This window comes from Balaenoptera physalus, assembly GCF_965194825.1.
Source record: "Balaenoptera physalus genome assembly, chromosome: 4".
NCBI classification, from domain to species: Eukaryota; Metazoa; Chordata; class Mammalia; order Artiodactyla; family Balaenopteridae; genus Balaenoptera; species Balaenoptera physalus.
In genome coordinates this window covers 133,427,520-133,447,831 of record NC_138891.1, presented here as the reverse complement: position 1 = coordinate 133,447,831, position 20,312 = coordinate 133,427,520, and the positions used below count along the sequence as shown (strand labels likewise).

Here is a 20,312-nt window from a genome sequence, read left to right as displayed (position 1 = left end):
ACACGGGTTCGATCCCTGGTCCGGGAAGATCCCACATGCTGCGGAGCAACTAAGCCCGTGCGCCACAACTACTGAGCCTGTGCTCTAGAGCCCGCGAGCCACAACTACTGAGCCCGCGTACCGCAACTACTGAAGCCCGCGTGCCTAGAGCCGTGCTCCACAACGAGAGAAGCCACCACAATGAGAAGCCCTCACACTGCAATGAAGAGTAGGCCCCGCTCACCGCAACTAGAGAAAGCCCGCATGCAGCAACGAAGACCCAACACAGCCAAAAATAAATAAACAAAATAAATAAATTTATAAAAAAAAATAAGAAATTCAGATGCTTTCAAGCATTCTCTTAAGTTCTAGTTATAGGATACTAAATAAAATAAAATCTGCGTCTATTAAAAAATTATATGTCTTCTAAAGATTTCCATGGTTTCTCCTGATGATACCATTTACCCTTCTTGAGCTGACTTAATCTTTGAGTATCCTGAACAGCAGAACTTGTATATCTTTTTTTTGAACAGCTTTATTGAGATATAATTCATATACCATGTGATTCACCATGTAAAGTGGACAAGCCAGTGATTTTTAGCATATTCTCAGGGTTGTGCAATGATCACCACAGTCAATTTCAGAAGAGACCTTATACCCATCAAAAGTCACTACCAGTTTCCCTCCAGACCTCCCCCTCACTCCACCCTAGACAATCACTAATCTACTTTCTGTCTCTATGGACTTGCCTATTCTGGATGTTTCATATAAATGGGATCATAAATTTGTGGCCTTTTGTGACTGGCTTCTTTAACTCAGCATAAGTTTGCAAGGTTCGTGTCTAACTTTCCAAGGTGTCAACTGATCTCACATGTGAAGGGTTCGTTTATCACCATTTGATTGCTCCTAATGCCAACAGCCAGATATAGGGCTGGGGCCGAGAGATAGAGCAGTAAATACCAGACACATCCCCTTGGCTCTAAAGAGCTCTCTGTCTTGTGGGGAAGATGGACATTAAGTGAATTTCTACCTAGGTATTAATCACAAAGTGCTGATTTCTGTAATGGAGAAACTTTGGGTGCTTTGAAAGTGTATAATGGGCAGAGGTGAGGGGAGCTCTGACTTACTGGCCACATCTTCAGGATGCTTGCTGTCCACAGATCTCACACTGGGGCATCCCTCCGAACAGTGTCTATTAAGTGACTCTGTTGGCGATGATGATGTGGTAAAAAGTGAGACCCTGTTCGTGTCCTTGAGGAGCTCACCGTGTCATAGGACAGACAGCCCATGCTGATGGGTGTCCCAGAGTCTGGACCGTGGGTACTGGAACATGGGTGGATCTCCCTGAAGCATTCAAGGGAATCTTTAAGGAGCAGTGATGATGCCTGATTGGGATTTTGACAGACGAATAAAATGTCTTAGGAAGCCACCATGTGTGCGGAGGGAAAGGAACTTCTGAACAGAGGTCACGAGCAAAAGTGTAAAGATACTCAGTGTGTTCATCAGGGATGGGGCATCAAGGAGCCTGTTGTGGCCACAGCATGGGGACCAGCTACAGGATGGAGGCAGGGAGGGTTGTGAAGAATCTTAAAGCAAAGGTCAGAAGCTTTATCCTACAGATCTCAGATTTTCATCCTTTAATTCTGGGTACCCTCAGCATTCCCCTCCTAATTATGACTCACCATGAGTGGGAGTGGAGGTGGCATATCCCCTAGAGGCTTTTCTAGAGGGCACCACAGTCTTCTGGAGGGAGCTGTTTCCTTCAAAGTGTCAGTGCTGAAGGCGTCAGAACTTTTTAAAGCAATAAATGATCAGGCAGTTCTTTTAGATTCACTGGGACATAGAAACATAAGAAGTTGGGAGACAGGCAAGAAGGAGTTGAATGGTGCCAGCAGCTGCAGGGTATCAAGTTTTTCTCGGCCTAAACTTATAGGTGGAAATGGATGCTATGAGCTGCCATTTATGGATAGTACCTGTCATGCCTGGTAAGTAGATGTGAGATCATGGACCAGTCCATCATAGCTTTAGGGCCTGTTTCATCAAACATCACTTACCTTGATATCTAGCATCCTACAAGATGATCAAAAGTTGTGGCATGCAAGATCCAGCCATTACCATTTCCAGGCAATCTAACCATCATGGTGTATGTGTTTTAACCGAAATAAAGTTGATTTACAATATTATATTAGTTTCAGGTAGATATAGTGTTATGCTTTGATGTATTATTACCCAGGACCATTTGTAGATTCGTTCCTTTATTCATCCAACACTACATTTATTATATGCCGCTAGCTCTAGTTTGTGTGCATTCAAAGATAGATGCATCCCCACCCTGGAGTACCCTACACGGTAATCAGGGAAGTAGCCCATGGTTGCAGACGTAGAGTTCATATTGTCAGCAGGCCTCCCCAGCATGTGGATTCCATGCAGTTGCATTGGCATTGGTAATTAACGTTGTCATCCTTGCTTTTACCTGGGCCTGTGGAACTCTTATTCACCTGTAGCATCTTTTAGAATTTCTGTGGGTTCCCAAAGGATGGCATCAGATGTACCTGAGGCTGGTCACGGTTGGTCACAGCCACCAGGAGTGTCTGCCTTGTCCTTCTTCTCTTGCTGTGCCTCCGTCCGTCAGCCCCCCTGCTCTAAGAGCTGCTTGAAGGACTGTCTCGCTCAAATCTTTATGATGAGAATAGATAAGTCCTTGCCAAGGGCCATGCTGCATGCAGAGATGCTGGATAACAGCTCTCTGACATCTGAGATTTTGTCACCTGGAAACTAAAGTGTCGGATCCCTGAGACTGGCCAAGCCTCATGACACAGCTCCTTCAAGGTCCACCCTAGGGACTTCCTGGTGGTCCAGTGGTTAAGACTTCGCCTTCCAATGCAGGGGGTGTGGATTCGATCCCTGGTCACGGAGCTAAGATCTCACATGCCTCATGGCCAAAAAACCAAAACATAAGAAAACCAGAAGCAATATTGTGACAAATTCAATAAAGACTTTAAAAATGGTCCACATCAAAAAAATAAATCTTTAAAAAAAAAAAAGTCTACCCTAAATAACCCTCCCATACCGCATGATGTCCACCCCATGGTAGAGTACTAGGTTACTCTATCATGGTCCTCTGCTTATTATTGTATGTATGGGAATCTGAAATTATCTTGTTTATTGAGTAATAATGATCTTTTATTGCACTCTTACAAGTATCAACTCACTGAATCCTGGCAACTGTGGTGGGTAGAGCTTGTCCCGGGATTCGAGGCCAGGCAGTCTGGCTCCAGAGTCCAGCTCCTAGCCACTACGTGTGTGTTTATTGTGTCTTTACCTACAAGAATATCAATTCTGTGGAGCTCATCTTTCTGGGTACCAAGAACATTGGTTCTTCGTTGGCTCTCGAGAGATGGTGAATGAATGAGTGAGTGGTCAGTTCATGGTCAGGGAGATTTCTTGGAGGCAGTCAGGCCTGTGCTGATGAGTGCAGGAGTAGCCAGGCAAAGGTGGGTGCAAAGGAGGTTCAGGACATTCCTGGCAGCAGTCATGGATGGTGTGAGCTCAGGCATGAAGGGGTCATGTGCTCTGGGGTTGCTGGAGAGGGACCTGAGAGACTAGGCTGGAGAGGTACGTAGATGTGCATCTCCAAAGAGGATGTTTCTGTTACATGTACCTGTTGAATCCCCAGCAGAGTCTTTCTAAGTGTGAGCAGGAATCCAGCTTTGTCAGAACATGAAGGTACTTGTTAAAAACATACCATCGATTGCATCAGGGTCTGGGATGGGAGGGCTCAGCAGTCTGCATTCTAATGCTCTTGCCGGGTAATGCTTATGCACACAGATGCTTAGGAACCACTGGTCTGAGAAACAAGATAACTGCTAATAAACTCTTAACGTTATTTAGCTCTTTCAGCTTTTCTTCCTAACTGTCTCCCACTCCCTACACCCGATCTGAGATGGAGCTGTAAAGTAATGTGTGTCTTTAGCACACTTTCCTTCTGGTAATCCTGTTTTAGTTAGCTCGAGCAGCTATAACAATAGCTTCATAGACTGGGTGGCTTAAACGACACACATTTATTTCTCACAATTCTGAAGACTGGGAAGTCCAAGATCAAGGCACGGGTGAGAGTCATCTTCCTGGCTTGTAGAGGGACATCTTCTGTTGTGTCCTCTGACAGCAGAGAGAGAGATTCTCTCATGTCTCTTCTTAGAAGGGCACTAATCCCATTCATGAGAACTCCACTCTTATGACCTAATCACCACCCCAAAAGACCCACCTCCAGATAACATCACATTGGGGATTAGGGCTTCAACATAATGAATTTTGGGGGGACACAACATTCAGTCCATAACAATTCTTCTTTGTGTGTTTATCTTCTCTTGTTTTTGGGACTTCTGCTTGTACACTGTATTAGTGTACTAGGGCTGTCTTAACAAATCACCACCAACTTGGTGGCTTATAACAGAATTTCATTCTCTCATATTTCTGGAGTCCAGAAGTCCAAAATCTAGGTGTTGGCAGAGTCATGCTTCTTCTGAAGGCTCTAGGAACGAATCCTTCCTTGCCTCTTCTTGGCTTCTGGTGGCTTCCGGCAGTCTCTAGCATTCCTCGACTTGTAGCTGCACCAACCAATTTCTGCCTCTGTCTTCACATGACCTTATTCTCTGTGTGTCTCCTCTTCTTTTAATGCCACCAGTCGTTGGCTTTAGGGCTCATTCTAATCCAGTGTGACCTCATCTTAACTTCATTACATCTGCAAAGACCCTACCCTGTTTCCAAATAAGATCACTTTATGGAGTTACGTGGACAGAACCAGGTGGAGGTGAATTTTCAGGGACACCATTTAACTAACTACATAGAAATTTGAGTTCTGAAGGCAATGCTATGTTGTTGAGAAAAGATTTGAGACGAATAGATTTGGCTAAAACCACCGTCACCAATAACAGTAACAACAACAAAACAAATCAGGTGGTCACTTCAATTCTAAATTGGCGCAACATTTTGGACAATCTTGCATTCTTTGCTGAGAACCTATGTTGAATTCAGTTATCTTCAGAGGCTTCAAGTTGACTTGCATACAGGATGCTGGAAAATTCTTTCACAAATATCCCTTAATAAGCCTTCTTGAAATAGTTGTTTTTCACACTCAATTCCTTGAGATTTTTGGAGCGTCCAAATTCCTTGAGATTTTTGGAGCGTCCAGAGGGGGTGTCGGGAAAGTGGGAGGCTCTGGCCCCTGGGTCTGTCCATAGGCAGAGTGGCTGATCTCACTGGCCTGGACCATGCTTTTGGCCCCAAGGAGTTTTTTTCCTTTCAAAGCCTGTTTTCTGTACTATGATGTATTATTATGTGACAAAGTCAAGTGTATGCTTCTAATCCAGTCTAATCCATTTACCACTTTTTCGGGGAGCTCAAACTTTCCTGATAGATATTTTTCCTAAAGTCACCCTTTTAAAAATTGCATAGTAGTTTTTCATAAGGATGTAGCAGACTTGTTTCTTCTGGTTCAACATTTAGTTTTCCACTTTTTGATTTTCTTAGTTGTGGGGCTTATGTATAAATCTTTGCATCTTTTATTATATCTCTAGATTAAAAATTCGAGATGCAGATTTACTGGATCCAAGGGTGTGAACTTTAAATGCGTCTAACGTATTTTACTGCTGAATTCGTGTCCAGAAGGAGTATTTTAAGTGCTGTCATATCAGTGTCTAAATGTGCTCATCTTAGCAGTTCCCTTGCAAGTACTGATGAGGTTTATCTGTTCACGAAGGGTCAAGTTCTTGGGGAAGGTGGCATTTTGCTCGAGGTGGGTCTTCTTTACTTTAAATACATGTTTAAAATGGCCCATCACTATACAAAATGTGTCACCACCCTGTTTTTATCACTTTGTTGTTTAATGATGATGCATCTCTTGCTTACTGGTACCAGTGAATCTTTTCATTATTTTACATTGCTTCCAAGAAATAAATTTCTCATGCATTCATCGGCACATGCAATAATGATCCCAAGAATAATTCCCCATGCCTGAGTGCCATCCAGGTAAGGGGTGCATTCATGAATGATCTCCCTGAATTCTCATCGTAGAGAGGAGGAAGGGGAGGCCAGAGGTGTTTAGTGACGTGCCCAAGGCCTTGGACGTGGCCAGCGCTGAGCTGGTTGCAGGGTGGGAGTTCCTGGCTGGGAAGCTGTGGGGTATCAGCGTGTCTGGGGGAGACCGAGGGAGGGGCGCAGAGAGCGCTTTGCTTGCACCTTCGGCTGTGACTCAGTGGAGGGACGGGTGGCCTGGGACACAGCTGGGCTTCAAAGCCACCGGACTGTGTAACACTGACCCCCCCCCCCCTTTCTTTTGTTTGGCTGCAGGAAAAGAAGGGCCAGTGCTAAGAGGCCTCGCCACACAGCTCGCTCTGAAGGGCTGCTCTTTGAGACCGAGTACCGTGTGGAGTCCTGAGCCGTCGGTGCTGGCCGGCTGCCTTTCTTCCCTGGCGGTGTGCGCACTCTCCATGTTTCCAGGGGAGCTCCCACGACAAGGTCGGTCTTGGTTTCCTTTTCATTTGGAGTGACCTCTCTAACTCCCCGTGTTTAAAGCTGGACTGAGTTCATTGCTCGCCTTTCTGCTGAGAGCTGCCGTGGAGAGGGCCTGAAGGGCTGCAGAAATCTCTCTTTCATCCAGAGTCACGAGCTCTCCCTTGTCAGGGCTGCTGCGGTGCTTCCGTCCAGAGCTGCTGGGGTGGGTGAGGGGGACACCCCTGGATGTTCTTAAATCCATGTTGGTAGCAGGTGCGTCGACCCTAACTCAAGACGGCAGCTGTGTGGTCCATGCGTGGATTCTGTGGCGCCTTTTCCAGACTTGGCCCCTCGGCTCTTGCCTTGCCCTTCCACCATCTGTCCCCAGACAGTAGCCAGGGGACACCTTTTAGGTCAGACACACTGCTCAAAACCTTCCTGTGCTTTTCAGACACCCTCCCTGCCCGTCAGCATCAAAACCAAAGTGTTTACAGTGGTTTCAGGGTCCGGCAGGACCTACCCCCTCCCCTCCACCTTTCTTCCCTTGCTTCCTCCACTCTGGCTGTGACTCAGATGTACCAGGCAGACCCCTGCCTCAAAGCCCCCGTCCTGGCTGTTCCCTCTGCCTGGAGACCTTTTCCCCTGGTAACCACGTGGGGTGCCTGCCACACCTTTGGGTGTGGGTTCCATCGTGTCTCCTTTTCAGTGAGACTGTCATCCCAGGTCAGCCTGTTGAAAACCACCATGAGTGTATCCTCTGCCTCCCTGACTGTGTAGTTAGAATGCGGCTGAGAGAGTTTGCAGTGTCTGTGGTGCCCATGGGGACTGTAGGTGTGACCGGTCTGCGAAGGTTCTGGAATGGATGCTCCTGTTCTCTGCCTTCCTGATGGCAGGAGAATATCTTGCCTATTACGGCAGAATCCCTATTAGAGACCATGTGTTTCATTCCTGTGACTTGTGGCGATTCAGCTCCAGATCAGGGTCTTTGCTTGGGTCATATTTAATGTTACTTTTTTTTTTTTTTTTAACATCTTTATTGAAGTATAATTGCCTTACAATGGTGTGTTTTAATGTTACTTTGACTCACTTCAGAGGCCACAACCAGGTGACCCAAAAATAGTCTCCCAAGTTCTGATAGTGTCGGAAGATCCCTGTAGTTCCAGCCGTGAGACCCTCTCAGGCTAAGTCTGCTTGTAGAATTTAACTGCCTCATTAGTGAGGGATGGTGGTGAGATGCGCATTAAATAAATCCCTGAGTTTATCTTGGCTTAATGGAAAATATCTAGGCCTCGCAGAACAACAGAAGGTTAGTACTCCTTGGTTCAGATAGAATGAGAGCATCTCTTTATGAATCCCAGGGGCAGGCTGATAGCTATGAAAGTCCTTACTGCTCTAAGCAGCTGTGTTCAGTGGGTCTGATCAGGTTCCAAGGTGAAGCAGAGGGTGCATTTAGACTCTTTACTCTTTCCCAGTGTTTTAGTTGCATTCACTCATTTCCGATTTTGGTTTGTATCTGTTGATTGTTTACTGTGTGTGAAGCAGCAGAGTTGGCGCTGGGGCTCCTGGGGACGATCACTATCAAGGAGTTTATAATTTGCCGGAGAAGATAGACGTGATGATCAATAATTATAACATAAGCCTTAATCCGTGTCAGAGTGTAAGCACAGTGGGGCAGAGGCCCTGAGCAGGGACTAAAGATCACTTTGTGGGATGCACAGCCCTTGAGGTGGATCCTACAGGGTGAGTAGAAGGTGAACAAGTGTTGGGGGGTGAGGGTGCGGGGAGGGAGTGCAGGGCTTGGGGAGCAGCACCAGGGCAGCAGGGCTCAGTGGAGGAGGAGGAGGACTTGTCCTGTGGGGCTGGTGGGTAGGATTTGTGAGGGCCTGTGTGGAAGGGAGAAGGGAAAGTTCAGTGGGAGTTGTGTTGTGGAGGCCTTTTTAAAGGTAGCACTAAGGAGTTTGAATTGTACCAGCAGAAAATAAAAACCCACGGAGAGTCATTCAGGCGGGGAGAATGACACCTCCCATCCGTCTTTTAGAGAAGTCCCTCGGGTACCACTGGGAAGGCCGGTTGGCTGGTGGTGGTCTGGATGGAGGCCTGTTAGGAGCTAGGTGAGAGATGAGCTTTACCTGGGTGGTAGCCGAGAGCCAGACACGGAAGAGATGGGTGGAAGAGACGATGTGAAGAAAGCATCCTATTGGGTCATGGCCAGAAACAGAGGCCAATATTCTCTCCAAATCACTCAAGAGCTTAAAGGACCAAATTCCCTTCCTTAGGCAGTAAAATGCAGTCACAGGGTCCTTGAAAGGAAAGCAGTATTAAGAAAATGGAGGAGATGCTGAGAATGTTATACCCAGAAGAGGCAGTGGCAGTCCCATAATCGCACCATGTGATGGAGGAGAGAAGAGTCTTGGTACCAAGAAAAGCAACCCGGGACCAGGCAAGGTGGTGCATTTTAGTTGCTTTGGTTTCTAGCATCAGTAATTGATCAACCCACGTCCTTGATTCCTGGATTAGAAAACGGAGGGAGAGAAGGGGCACATGCTTCCAGTTTTTACACATGGGTGTGTGGACTTTGAGAGGATATCTTCAGTGGCTATGCTTACAGAAGGTAATTTGTTCACTAACTCAACGGGTTTGCTTAATGGTGACTTAGTTTTCTTCTCTGGGAGGAACATGTGCTTCGGTGACTGCCACGAATATTATTCCTGATGTTGTTAATAAGATAATCAGTACTGGAATATTACTATAAATTCTTGCTAACTTTGCTAAAAATTCCCAGCCTTGTGTTAAGCACATTATAAAGGTATCTTAGATGGAACGGGATTCTCTTTCTTTGGGGGCTGAAGGGTAAGAAGACCTTGTAAAACTGAGGCTCTCCCATGTGTTTTGTATCAAGTGCTAATGTCATGTGAGTTAGTTTTACAGGTGGAGGGAGTCGCTCATTGCTGGAAGAATCACAGAGAACATTCTCCATCTCTCAGGGGCTACACCTTTTCTCGTGGCTTCCTGCCTTCATGGACCTGTCTGACCAGCTGACCATGTAGGGCTTTCTCCGGGCCACTTGCAGGAAGGGTCCTCAGAGAAGTTGACTCTTTCAAGTCAGGGCTTGCTTTCTCCTCTCGTGGGCGGTGCATGTCCGCCTGCACATTCCGGGACTCTCTTAGTTGGGTTGATAGATTTGTTTGGACGTGACCTTTCCCAGTTCCTCTTCCCTGGGTTTTTGCCTGCTGAGGAAATGAGCCTCAGATTCCATCCATCTGCACCGGTGGCAACAGAAGAGAGAATTTCTCTTTTCTGTGGTCCAGGTCCAACTGCGCAGACACCTGTCGTTCAGAGGCTCATATTGTTCTGGTTGGTATCCCTTCCTGCTGCAGAGACTTTTTATATCCTAGTTCTGGAAGTCATCAAGTTGGACAAGAGGCAAGGAGGAGGCGGGGGAGGGTCCTCGGCTGACCTGGGATGATTTTATTGATTGCGCTCCAGACTCATAGGAAGAGAGCTGTTTCCCCCACCTCCATCCATCTATAATTGGTCCTGTTAGGAAATGTTTCCCGTTTGTGGTTGATTCATTCTGAGAGCTTCTCATGTCTTTTGGGATTCTTCACTGTTAGATTTGAGAAGAAAGAGGACAACTTCTCTTTTAAGTCTGATGCAAACCATCTGAGCCAAACGTGTACATATGCGGTAGATTTATGTTTTTCTTATGGACATTCAACTGCTCCCCTGGCTGTTAAGGAAATCCATATGAGGAAGGGAGCCTGTACGTTGGTATTCTCAGATTGTGTGTCCTAATGTTACAAAGCAAATGAATCCTGACCATTTTTGAGGCTTGTCAGAGTTTTTTGTCTGCGGCTCTGGAATTTTCTCTCTTGTGCTTTCAGAGTGGCCAAGCCTATGGGCTCCTGGGAGCTTTGCTCTGGAGAGATTGCTGATGTGGGATGAAGTGCAGGGGTGAGGAACGAAATCATAACTCTTCCTTTAGGCCTTTGCCATCTGCCCAATGTCTTGTTTGCAGTCCTCATGAACTTGGAAGAATGCTCCCTGAGCACCACTCCCATCCATCCACCAGGGTCATTGTGCGGATTTCCAGATGTTGAACTTGGGCAGGTGACGTAACCCCAGCTGGTGTTGCAGGGGGACCAGCCAAGTCACGCTCATGACTTTGGGATTCAGTGTCCATCTCATTTAGAGGCAGGAACCCTGTGGAGGGAGATGATGCCTTGTTTGTCTGTTTGCATGTTCTCTGCCTGCACCTTCCCTGAAACTGAGGTCTGGACCTGGTGTCAAGTATAAGCACACGTGATGAGGGGACTAGGCAGCTCTAGACAGTACATTTCATCTGCTTATTTTGAAGAAGCAGGATAATCATCCGTTTTATAATATCCCTTTCTCAGGGGCACAAAGACAGGGACTTGATGCAAGGGAGAATCATGTAGTCTACAATGAGAAGTGCAGATGAGTGACACAAATTAGTGTATGAGGGGAGATCTTCCCATCTGGACACAGGGCTATCTGAGGAAGGAATATTATTATATTGATTATCAATCATCTTCTTTCTTGAAAAGAGCAGATGAAATATACTTTCTAATGCTGCCCAATTCTGCATTCCATACATACATACATTTGATACCCAGGAGCTGGCAAACCATAGGCTGCAGGCCAAACCTGACCTGTCACCTGTTTTTGTAAATGAAATTTATTGGAACATGGCCATGCCCATTTGTTTATTTCAGCGGCTGCTTTTGCGCTTTATATGGCAGAGTTGACGGAATGAATGGGCCCCAAAGCTTGAAAGATTTCCTCCCTGGTTTCTTATAGAAACTTTGCTAATGTTTGTTCTTTATCCACCCTTATCTAGACAGAGAAATTTAGGATATCCCCCTTTATTTAAAATCTCTAGTTTTTAATATTTGCGGCTTTTTATTATTTTAAATTTAACCCACAGCTCCTCCTTGTTCCTCTTCTCTTAGCTCTTGGATTATTTCAGGAGTTTCATTTTCAGTGGGATGCTGTTTCCCTCCTGAGGATATTTGGAATTATGTGCTGGGGGGAAGCTTTTAACATTGGGAGCCAGCACTGATATTGCCGGGGCAGGGAGAGGTTCGACTGAAGGACAGCTCCATCTAAGTGTCCAGGGCACAGTCATTTTGTGAGCTACTTACCTGGTTTTTGTTTTTGTCCCTGGTTTAAAGTTTTTCAGGGGATCTTTGTAACATCTCCCAGTGATGAGATGACCTTCATGTTTTACACTCCTGCTGCTTTCACGCTTTTGTGTAAGTTACCATCGGGAGACACAGGAGACCATCGGGTAACTTATCTGCCTGCCAGTGACAGGGGGAACTCACTATGACTGCTGTCTCTGTCTCTGTTTCTCTTTTTCTCTCTGTCTCTCTTACGTACACACATTCACGGCTGCAACCTCAGTGCTGCCTTCTGTCTACCCTAAAAACTCTGCTTCAGTCAATTTCCAGGATAGGATGTTCCCCTCATTTCTTTGACTTGTACAGTGCTGGAGGAAACTTGGATCTCCTATTTCTCTCATAGGAATCATCAGCCTTTGTAAATCCTGCTTAAAAAAAACAATCTTCTTAGCTCTTCACCCCCCCACTAGTTGGCCCTCTTCGCTTCTGGGACCAGGCTTATAGCTTTCAGCCAAAGGTCGCTAGCTGGGCTCCCCGACTGAAGAGGGAGGCCTGGTGAGGGATAGATGTTTCCTATGGCCCAGAGACAACAGCAAGGTTCCCAGAGAGATGGAGAAGAGGGGCAGGGGTGTGATTGCAGGAAGGAGGGGGTTAGCAGTGTCCCAAGGGCCTTGGGGCTCAGGGTGGGGTGTGACGGTGGCCCATGGGTGGAGGACCAGTGTGCTCGCATCTGAGTAGCACGAAGTCAGTGCAGAGTGACAGTGGACCATGGAACCTCTGTCATTCTAGAGAGATGTGGAGCAGGAGCTGGAGTGGAGGTTGCCTGTGAGAGGCAACCCGATTCTGAGACTTCCAGAGAGACCTAAGAAAGGAGAAAGTCTGAGTTTCTGCCATTTGCAAGGAGGGTGACGGACATGGGTGGGTGGAGTAGCTATGTGTCTGAGACATCCGTAGGGCCACCACCCTGGTGAAGCCTAGGGGATGTTTGAGTAACACACACAATGGGGTTTCCATGGCCTGAGGCAGTGGTGCTGGAACTTTAGAACCTTAGCGTGCATCAGAATCACCCGGAAGCCTTGTTAAACACAAGCTCGCCCCGCCCCTAGGGTTTCTGATTCTGTAGGTTTCCAGTGGGGCCTCAGAAATTTACATTTTTAACAAGTTCCCAGGAGCTGCTGCTGCTGTGGTTCTGGGGACCACACCTGGAGAGCCACTGGCCTAAGTGTAGAAGAGACAGACAGTGAAATCCATTAGTGTCCGCAAAATGGAACTAAACTAAGATATGGTTATAAGACGGAAAATAAAGCTGATTGTATCTTAAGAGCAGTCAGTAACTTGGTCCCCATCAGGTGGATCACTGTGTCAGAATTTCTAAGTTCTAGGAAGGGTTAAGCTAGTTTAGCCAAAATGCGATTGAGCAAGAACATGCTAGTAGAGACTTTCATTAAAATCTAATTCCTCTGCATTTGGGGAATTTATTCACTATAAACAGGAAGAGCGTTTCAAAACTGAGTTTTGGCTCTTTGTAATTTTGAATCCTTTTAGCTGACTCAGTAAAGAGAGTCCCTCATTTGAACTTTTCTTTATAAAAGAAGATAATTCAAGGGCTTCGGTGGTTCCCTTCCTTCACTGTCTGGGTTTGTCTTCTCAATATCAGGATGACCATTTGATGTCAGTGGGCCTGAATTTTCAATTGACAAACTCTCATTTCTTCTTTTTTTATTTTTGATTATAACAGATACTTGATATAAGATTTGTACACAAATGTAAAAATAACTAAAATATAAACAAAAACGCTAAACAGTCAGACACATAATAAACAGTGTAGCTGTATGCTTCAAAAATATCCTGAGGGCTTCCCTGGTGGTGCAGTGGTTGAGAATCTGCCTGCCAATGCAGGGGACACGGGTTCGAGCCCTGGTCTGGGAAGATCCCACATGCCGCGGAGCAACTAGGCCCGTGAGCCACAACTACTGAGCCTGCGCGTCTGGAGCTTGTGCTCCGCAACAAGAGAGGCCACGATAGTGAGAGGCCCACGCACCGCGATGAAGAGTGGCCCCTGCTTGCTGCAATTAGAGAAAGCCCTTGCACAGAAATGAAGACCCAACACAGCCAAAAATAAAAATGAATAAATAAATAAATAATAAAAATAAAGGAATTCCTTAAAAAAAAAAAATATCCTGAATGTGCTGGATTGATCTGGAATAAACTCTAGGTCTTTTTTTTTTTTTTTTTTTCCTGAGCTGAAGATTATTTATTGGGAATTCAGAAAAATTGCATCCTTCACATGACCCACAGTTACATTTCCTTTGTACTTCAATTAGGTTCACCGTGCTGCAAGTTTTCTGTATAATCTTGGAAATGCACCTAATACACATTTTGGCTAAGTACCAAATGTTAAAATCAGTTTTCAGTAGAAGCAAATACTGCAGCTGAATATCACCATTAAAATATGAAATCTGGGGACTTCCCTGGTGGTCCAGTGATAAAGAATCCGCCTTCCAATGCAGGGGACGTGGGTTCGATCCCAGGTCGGGGAAGTAAGATCCCACATGCCACCGGGCAGCTAAGCCTGCGCGCCGCAACTACAGAGCCCACGCACCTTGGAGCCCGTGTGCCACAACTAGAGAGAGAGAACGCCCATGCCACAACTAGACAGAAGCCCGTGTGCTCCAACAAAGAGCCCACGTGCCGCAACTAACACTGGGCACAGCCAAAAATTAAAATAAATAAATAAATAAAATGTTAAAAGAAGAAAAGCCATTGCTTTAAAAAAAAAAATGAAATCTAAGCCTCAAGATTACATAAAAGATTTATCAAAAATTTTTAAATTAACAGTTACTAAAAATTATAATTATTTTGTTAAAGTTTGGCATACTGTAAGATAGTAATTATTTAGTGCTCTCATCTGCTCAGTTAGCACTACTAAAATGATCCTCACTTTCAGTGGAAACTCTAGGTCTTTAAAAGAACTGATGTCTGTGCCCTAAGTTAGGATTTACTTTCTATAAGGGGAAGATACATCAAAACTGCCAGGAGCCTTTTCAATGCAAAAGTGCAGCTTTCAGAAGATCTCTTAATTCCTTCTCTGTTCACATTAGGTGGATCTGTCACTCATCGAGTCCTTATAAACCCTTATGAGAATTAATTTGAGTCAAGTGACTCACCTGAGAAGGACGGTATTGAAAATCTTGACCTTGGACTTGGAGCCTGCTTCCTGGTGGCTCAAGCCATTGACTTTCAGTTTTACCCCGGGTATCCGTTTGGTCCTGCCTCAGCACCAGTGGTAGCAACAGGGCTTGGGGCTGAATAACACTCTGGGTCCTTCCGAGCTATATTTATTTACACATTGTTGGGATTTTGGCCAAGGCTCTTGGTCTTCTGCATGTGTGGGTCTCACCATCTGTGAACCCCATTGATGGTGTGTAAATTAATAAAGAGCTCTGTGAGTCCACTTTTGGGGTGCCAAGAGGAATCATAATAAATAATATGAAACAGCTCCAGGGATTTTAGCATCTTTACAATTTTGGCTTCACACACTTAGGGATTTGGAGTCTTTTTTTTTTTTTTACAAAACTGGCTTGAAAATCATGCATCGGGCTTCTTTTGTGTGATTGGCAGCATTTCAGAAACCACGAAGATCCTTGCTTCTCAGAATTGTTTCTGCGAACCCTGTCTGTATGGGTCAAAACTCTGCTCCATATAAGGCCTTCCTTTACTGGGAATCCCTCTCTCCATCCCAGGGATGTCGGTGGCCGGTGACCATGAACATATCCTCTGTGGAAGAGGGCCAAGTAGGAAAAAGAATGGCGTGGCCAGTAGTTTCAGTGTTATTGGGGTGGCTGGTATGTTTTAATAGAATTATCTGCAGGACTTGAAAAACCTGTCTGATGGCCCAGGCTTCGTGAGAGACTGTGCACTATTTGGGGGAATTTGTTGATTTTAAGGTGAAAGGTAGACAAGGGAGGGGCAGGGCGGTACATACCACTGTGACTTTCACAAGTCTGCCCTGTTGAGGTTTATCCAAACCTTTAGATTTCTCAATCTTAGGCCTTCACCATCTGTGACTCACAGGTTCTGTGAGTGCAATACTCAGTCTAGAAGCTAAGAAAGGTGTTTCTTTGGGCTTGGGGACACCCGCATGGTCTCATCCTTCTACGTTCCCATACTTGGTAATATACGATTCTTCCAGAATAAAAGCTGCACTTTCTTTTATCTTAGATTCATAAAGTTTGGGACCTAGGCGCTCAATAAAAAGTTATTGGAACCACCACAACAATAACAACAACAATTATAATAGTAGACAACCCTGTAAGGGTGCTTGCTATATGGCAGGCACTGTTCTGAACCTTGACACGTATTAACTTATTGAAATACTCATGAGAATCTTGTGTGGCAGGATCCTAATCCTATCATTATCTCCGTTTTCCAGATGGAAACTGCCACAGAAAATTTAAGTAACCTGCCCGAAGTTATTTGGGTAGTAAATGGTGGTATATGCACCCAGGGAGATGCTACCGGGATTTGATTCCTCCATCATCCAATTCTTTGTTCTTAATCATTGCGCTGCAGACCCAGTACTAAAGTTCTCCCAAATCTAATAGATTATAGAGATGCCTGGATTTTGTCTTGGAAACTGCTCAAGAATGCCAATATCAGAGGCTATAAAATTTTCTTGAAAGATTGTGTAAGTCTTAAGCCAGGGAGCTCAATTTGTGTTACCTGACACTTTGAGCTGGGCTAGGGGTGGAGAATGAACTACATAAATAACTGCTAAGGTGTGATCTCCAGGGGGGCTTGCATGTCTGGGTACCTTTGAGAAGAGTTTAGGATGACAGTTTCTTAGACTGCTTCTTGTGTGTTGAATTCCATTGGAGCCAGTTCTCTAGACTTTTAGAGCCAAACTGGTTGAAGTTCATTCAGGTTAAGTCTTGGGAGGAGGTGAGTTTTGTGGGTGAGAGATTCTGCTGGTTTTGCTTTTCTTAATCATCTTTAATTGTCCCTCTGTTTTGTGTGTGTGTGTGTGTGTGTGAGAGAGAGAGTGTGTGTTGGGGACAGTGGGCTAGGGACAGGGTATTAGTTAGTGGCACAGCAAAGCCAGGAGTTCAGTAGGGAACTGGTCCATGGTGAGATTAGGCTGAGGAAGTTAACTTTCTTGGACTCCTTGAAGAGAGTGTAAACTCGGTGGGAATGCCCCCTTGCTGGCTGCCACTCCCAGGACTGGGGTGATGTGGTCTCCGCATTGTATCTGCAAGTTTTGAGGCTTAAAGCAAAGTATTAGAATCTGGGAGGAAAAGGGAACTGCTTAGATGGGCAAAGCCCTGCAAAACTAGCTATAAATGTGATAAATGGCTTTTCCTTTTAACCTATGTAGTTGTAGACTCACAAGAAGTTGAAAAATAATACAGAGTGGTCCTATGTACCCATCACCCAGTGGTGACATCTTGCTTAACTATAGTGCATTATCAAAACCAGGAAATTGGTATTGGCACAATACAATTAACAAAACTACAGATCATGCTGGCATTTCACCAGTTTTTACGTGTACTTGTTTTTTGTTGTTATTGTTGTTGGGAGTTAGTGTATATAATTCGATCAGTGTTTCTTTTTTTTGTTTTGTTTTCATTTTGATATGTTTTATTTAACCTAATACAACCAAAGTATCAATATTATTATTTCAACATGTAAGCAATATAGAAATTATTAATGAGGTATTTTACCGTCTTTTTTTTTTGTACTGAATCTTTGATGATTTTATTTATCTTTTTATTTATTTATTATTTTTAAAACATCTTTATTGGAGTATAATTGCTTTACAATGGTGTGTTAGTTTCTGCTTTATAACAAAGTGAATCAGCTATACACATACATATGTCCCCATATCTCTTCCCTCTTGCGTCTCCCTCCCTCATGATCAGTGTTTCTTGATATGCAGGAGAACCTCTGACTAAGGCTGTAATAAATATTTTGCAGACACATGATTTTTAGTTTAACGCTGTTTGCCTAAATGTTGAATGGAATGTGAATTCCAGCAGCCGATTTATGGAATAAAAACCAAGCCATTTGGTCATTTATATTTATGGTCTTGAACTCTTTGGGGGATATTATCTTCATTTTTGTTGCCTTACAGAGGGAGGATATTTTCTAGAGATAAAGGGTAATTCAAGGTTGTTGTGTCATATTAAGAACTCTTGGAGGGAATGATAAACAGATGTTGTTATCCCTGGAAGAGGAGAGGTAGACTTTGATTAATCAGATAAAAGGTACAGACTGATGGGATGCAAAGATCATGGATGCAGTTTCATGATAACTGTTAGAGTGGATTTACTTTCCAAATGACAGCCCTGGATGAGGTTGGGCTAACTGTCGGCTGCCTGGCTGAATGTGATTAATTGCTTCTGCCTCCGCGATCCCATCACGCTTTGTTGAGACTTCCAATTAGCCTCTGTCACTACCTGCCCTGGATCTGAGCTGTTTGTCGGGGGGCCTGTCTTCTCAGCTAGGCTAGGAATTCTTTGAGGGTAGGGACTGTCTAATACACGTTTTGACGTTTCTCTTCCTTCCAGGATCAAGCTTAGAGCACAAGGGCTCTCTGTTCTTCTGCCTCTAGCCATTTCCAGACTGTTCCTTATTCTAGCCTCACTTCTTTACATATTTAACCAGGCATCTGTTTGCACGTTATGTATACTTGAAACCCATAAGGCTTAATCTTTGATAGATTATTGTGTCACTTGGGACCATCATGAGTCAGGCTGGCTTTGATTCTATTGGAACAGCATTAAAATGGCTTGAGAGCCTGGTTGATTTTCTTCTTCAAAAAAGCAGTGGAAAGTTCTTGTTTGTTTTTTTCCCTATAGTATAAAGATTTTTGAAAAAGTATATTCATCTTGTATACTTAACTGTTAACACCTGGGAAAATTATTTAAAATTCTTCTGACTCACGGCTGCCTTTTGGGGTTGGTCTTTTCAGGGAGGTTGCAGTGGTCTGTGATTGTGACTTCTTCAAGGCTGTGGTGCCTTGTCTTCCTTGAGACCTAAGGAGAGTAAGGTTTTCAATCACCTTCTCTAATAGGGTAGTAACAGGGAGGTGAAATAATGTGTCTTGGGCATCATTTGGTTATAATGAAATGGAAAGAAGTTCTCAAATAAACTCATATAAACATGGTGTTACTGAAGAGATATGAGAATATGCCGTGGGTAGTCAAGGAAGGTAGTAGAAAAATCAGAAAGGGATGCCAGTCTCACATTTTTCAGAGGCCCATGTAGTCTGTAGTTTTTGCTTTTCTCTATGAGGCTCTGCTGTTCTCTTGCCTCTACTAGCAGACTGGCTTCCTTGCTTGATCTGGTTTCTCAGGTTTACTGCTCCAAATGGCTTTGACTTGGTACAATGTTGCTCTAGTCCAGTACTACACAGGCTTTCCTTTAACGTCTTGGTCTCCCAGTGTCTCAATTCCAAATTTTTAAGTGAGAGTCTGTTTGGCCTATAAGGAGTCATGTATCCATCTCTGGTCTACCCAGCTATTGCTGGGATGCAGGGGTCATACGTGCTTCGGGTGGTCCCAGACAGGTCCAGGCAGGCTCTCTAGAAGGCGGAGTTGGTGGGAGACAATGATTGGCATGGCCGCCATATCCCAATCAAGGAACAATTCACCATTGTTCCTGTTTGGCTCTCGGTTACGTTAAGAAAGTAGGGCCCATTCCTTTTTGGCCTTGTCTCAGCCTCCAGCTTTTTCCAGTTGGAATTTCAGGTCTAGACAGTAGACTGAGGAAAATGTACAGAAGTGCTAGTTTGCCTGTAGGTAATGAAGAGTTGGTTACTAACACTAATTAAAACCAGGGGTGGTTGGATACTTGACCAGTCAATATTTAATTTAAGAAATATTTTAATTCATGCCTTTGAATGAAATGAATGCATTTGAATTTCTTTCTATATGCACTTGTTTACTTTTTGAGTTCTTAAGTTAGACCTAAAAAAAATTCATACTGATTGTTCAGAGATTCCAGTTTTATTGCCAAGAACTTCTGTTGTGTGTTGAAGTCTTTGGATGACAAGGGTACAGTGACAGAATGGCAAGAAGAAGAAGAAGGGTGGGTAAAGACCTGAAGGTCTCATTTCCCCACGAACTAGCTGTGTCACCTTGGTAACTTAGTTCTTTGAAGCTCAGTTTCTTTATCTGTAAAATGGGGTAAGAAAAGCATCCATCTTATAATGTTGTTCAGAGGATTTAATCAGACAGCATATTGAATAATATATTATTTAATATATCATCTCATTGAATTTTATTTCATCAAATTTTATGTCATATTTACACTGAATTACATTGAATTTTGTATCATCAAATATATTATTATATTATTTGAAAGGAACTTTTTAGGCACTCAGGATATATGAGTGAAATTCGCTAAGATCTTGCCCTCCTGGAGCTTATATTTTAGTATATGCTGTCACTCCTCTAATTTATAAATCAAAAAGGAGTGGTTTCCTTACCTTTTTTCCAATTCTATAAAAAGTTAGAATTTTCTAATTCATATAAAAGTAAGACCATGTAGCAGGCAGGTAGACTTATTTGTCTTTTGAGAACCAGGGTATGTGAATGTATATGTATGCAAGAACATGATCAAGAGCCATTAAAAATCCATGAAATGTCCACATGCTTTGAAAAAGGTCCCTTTTTCAAGGAAAAAGTTAAATGAGCT

The 20,312-nt window shown here is 44.1% G+C and overlaps 1 protein-coding gene across 4 annotated transcripts in view; it reads left to right on the top strand.

The window, feature by feature from the left end:
* The window catches only part of TIAM1 (TIAM Rac1 associated GEF 1), a 400,429-nt gene that overhangs the window by 125,035 nt on the left and 255,082 nt on the right, over window positions 1–20,312 (top strand). For all 4 annotated transcript variants that reach the window (XM_082459733.1, XM_082459738.1, XM_082459732.1 and 1 more), the window contains exon 3: window positions 6,328–6,495. In XM_082459733.1, the coding sequence (XP_082315859.1) occupies window positions 6,468–6,495 (28 nt within the window). In that variant the 5' untranslated portion in view covers window positions 6,328–6,467. The remainder of the gene's footprint in view (window positions 1–6,327; window positions 6,496–20,312) is intronic.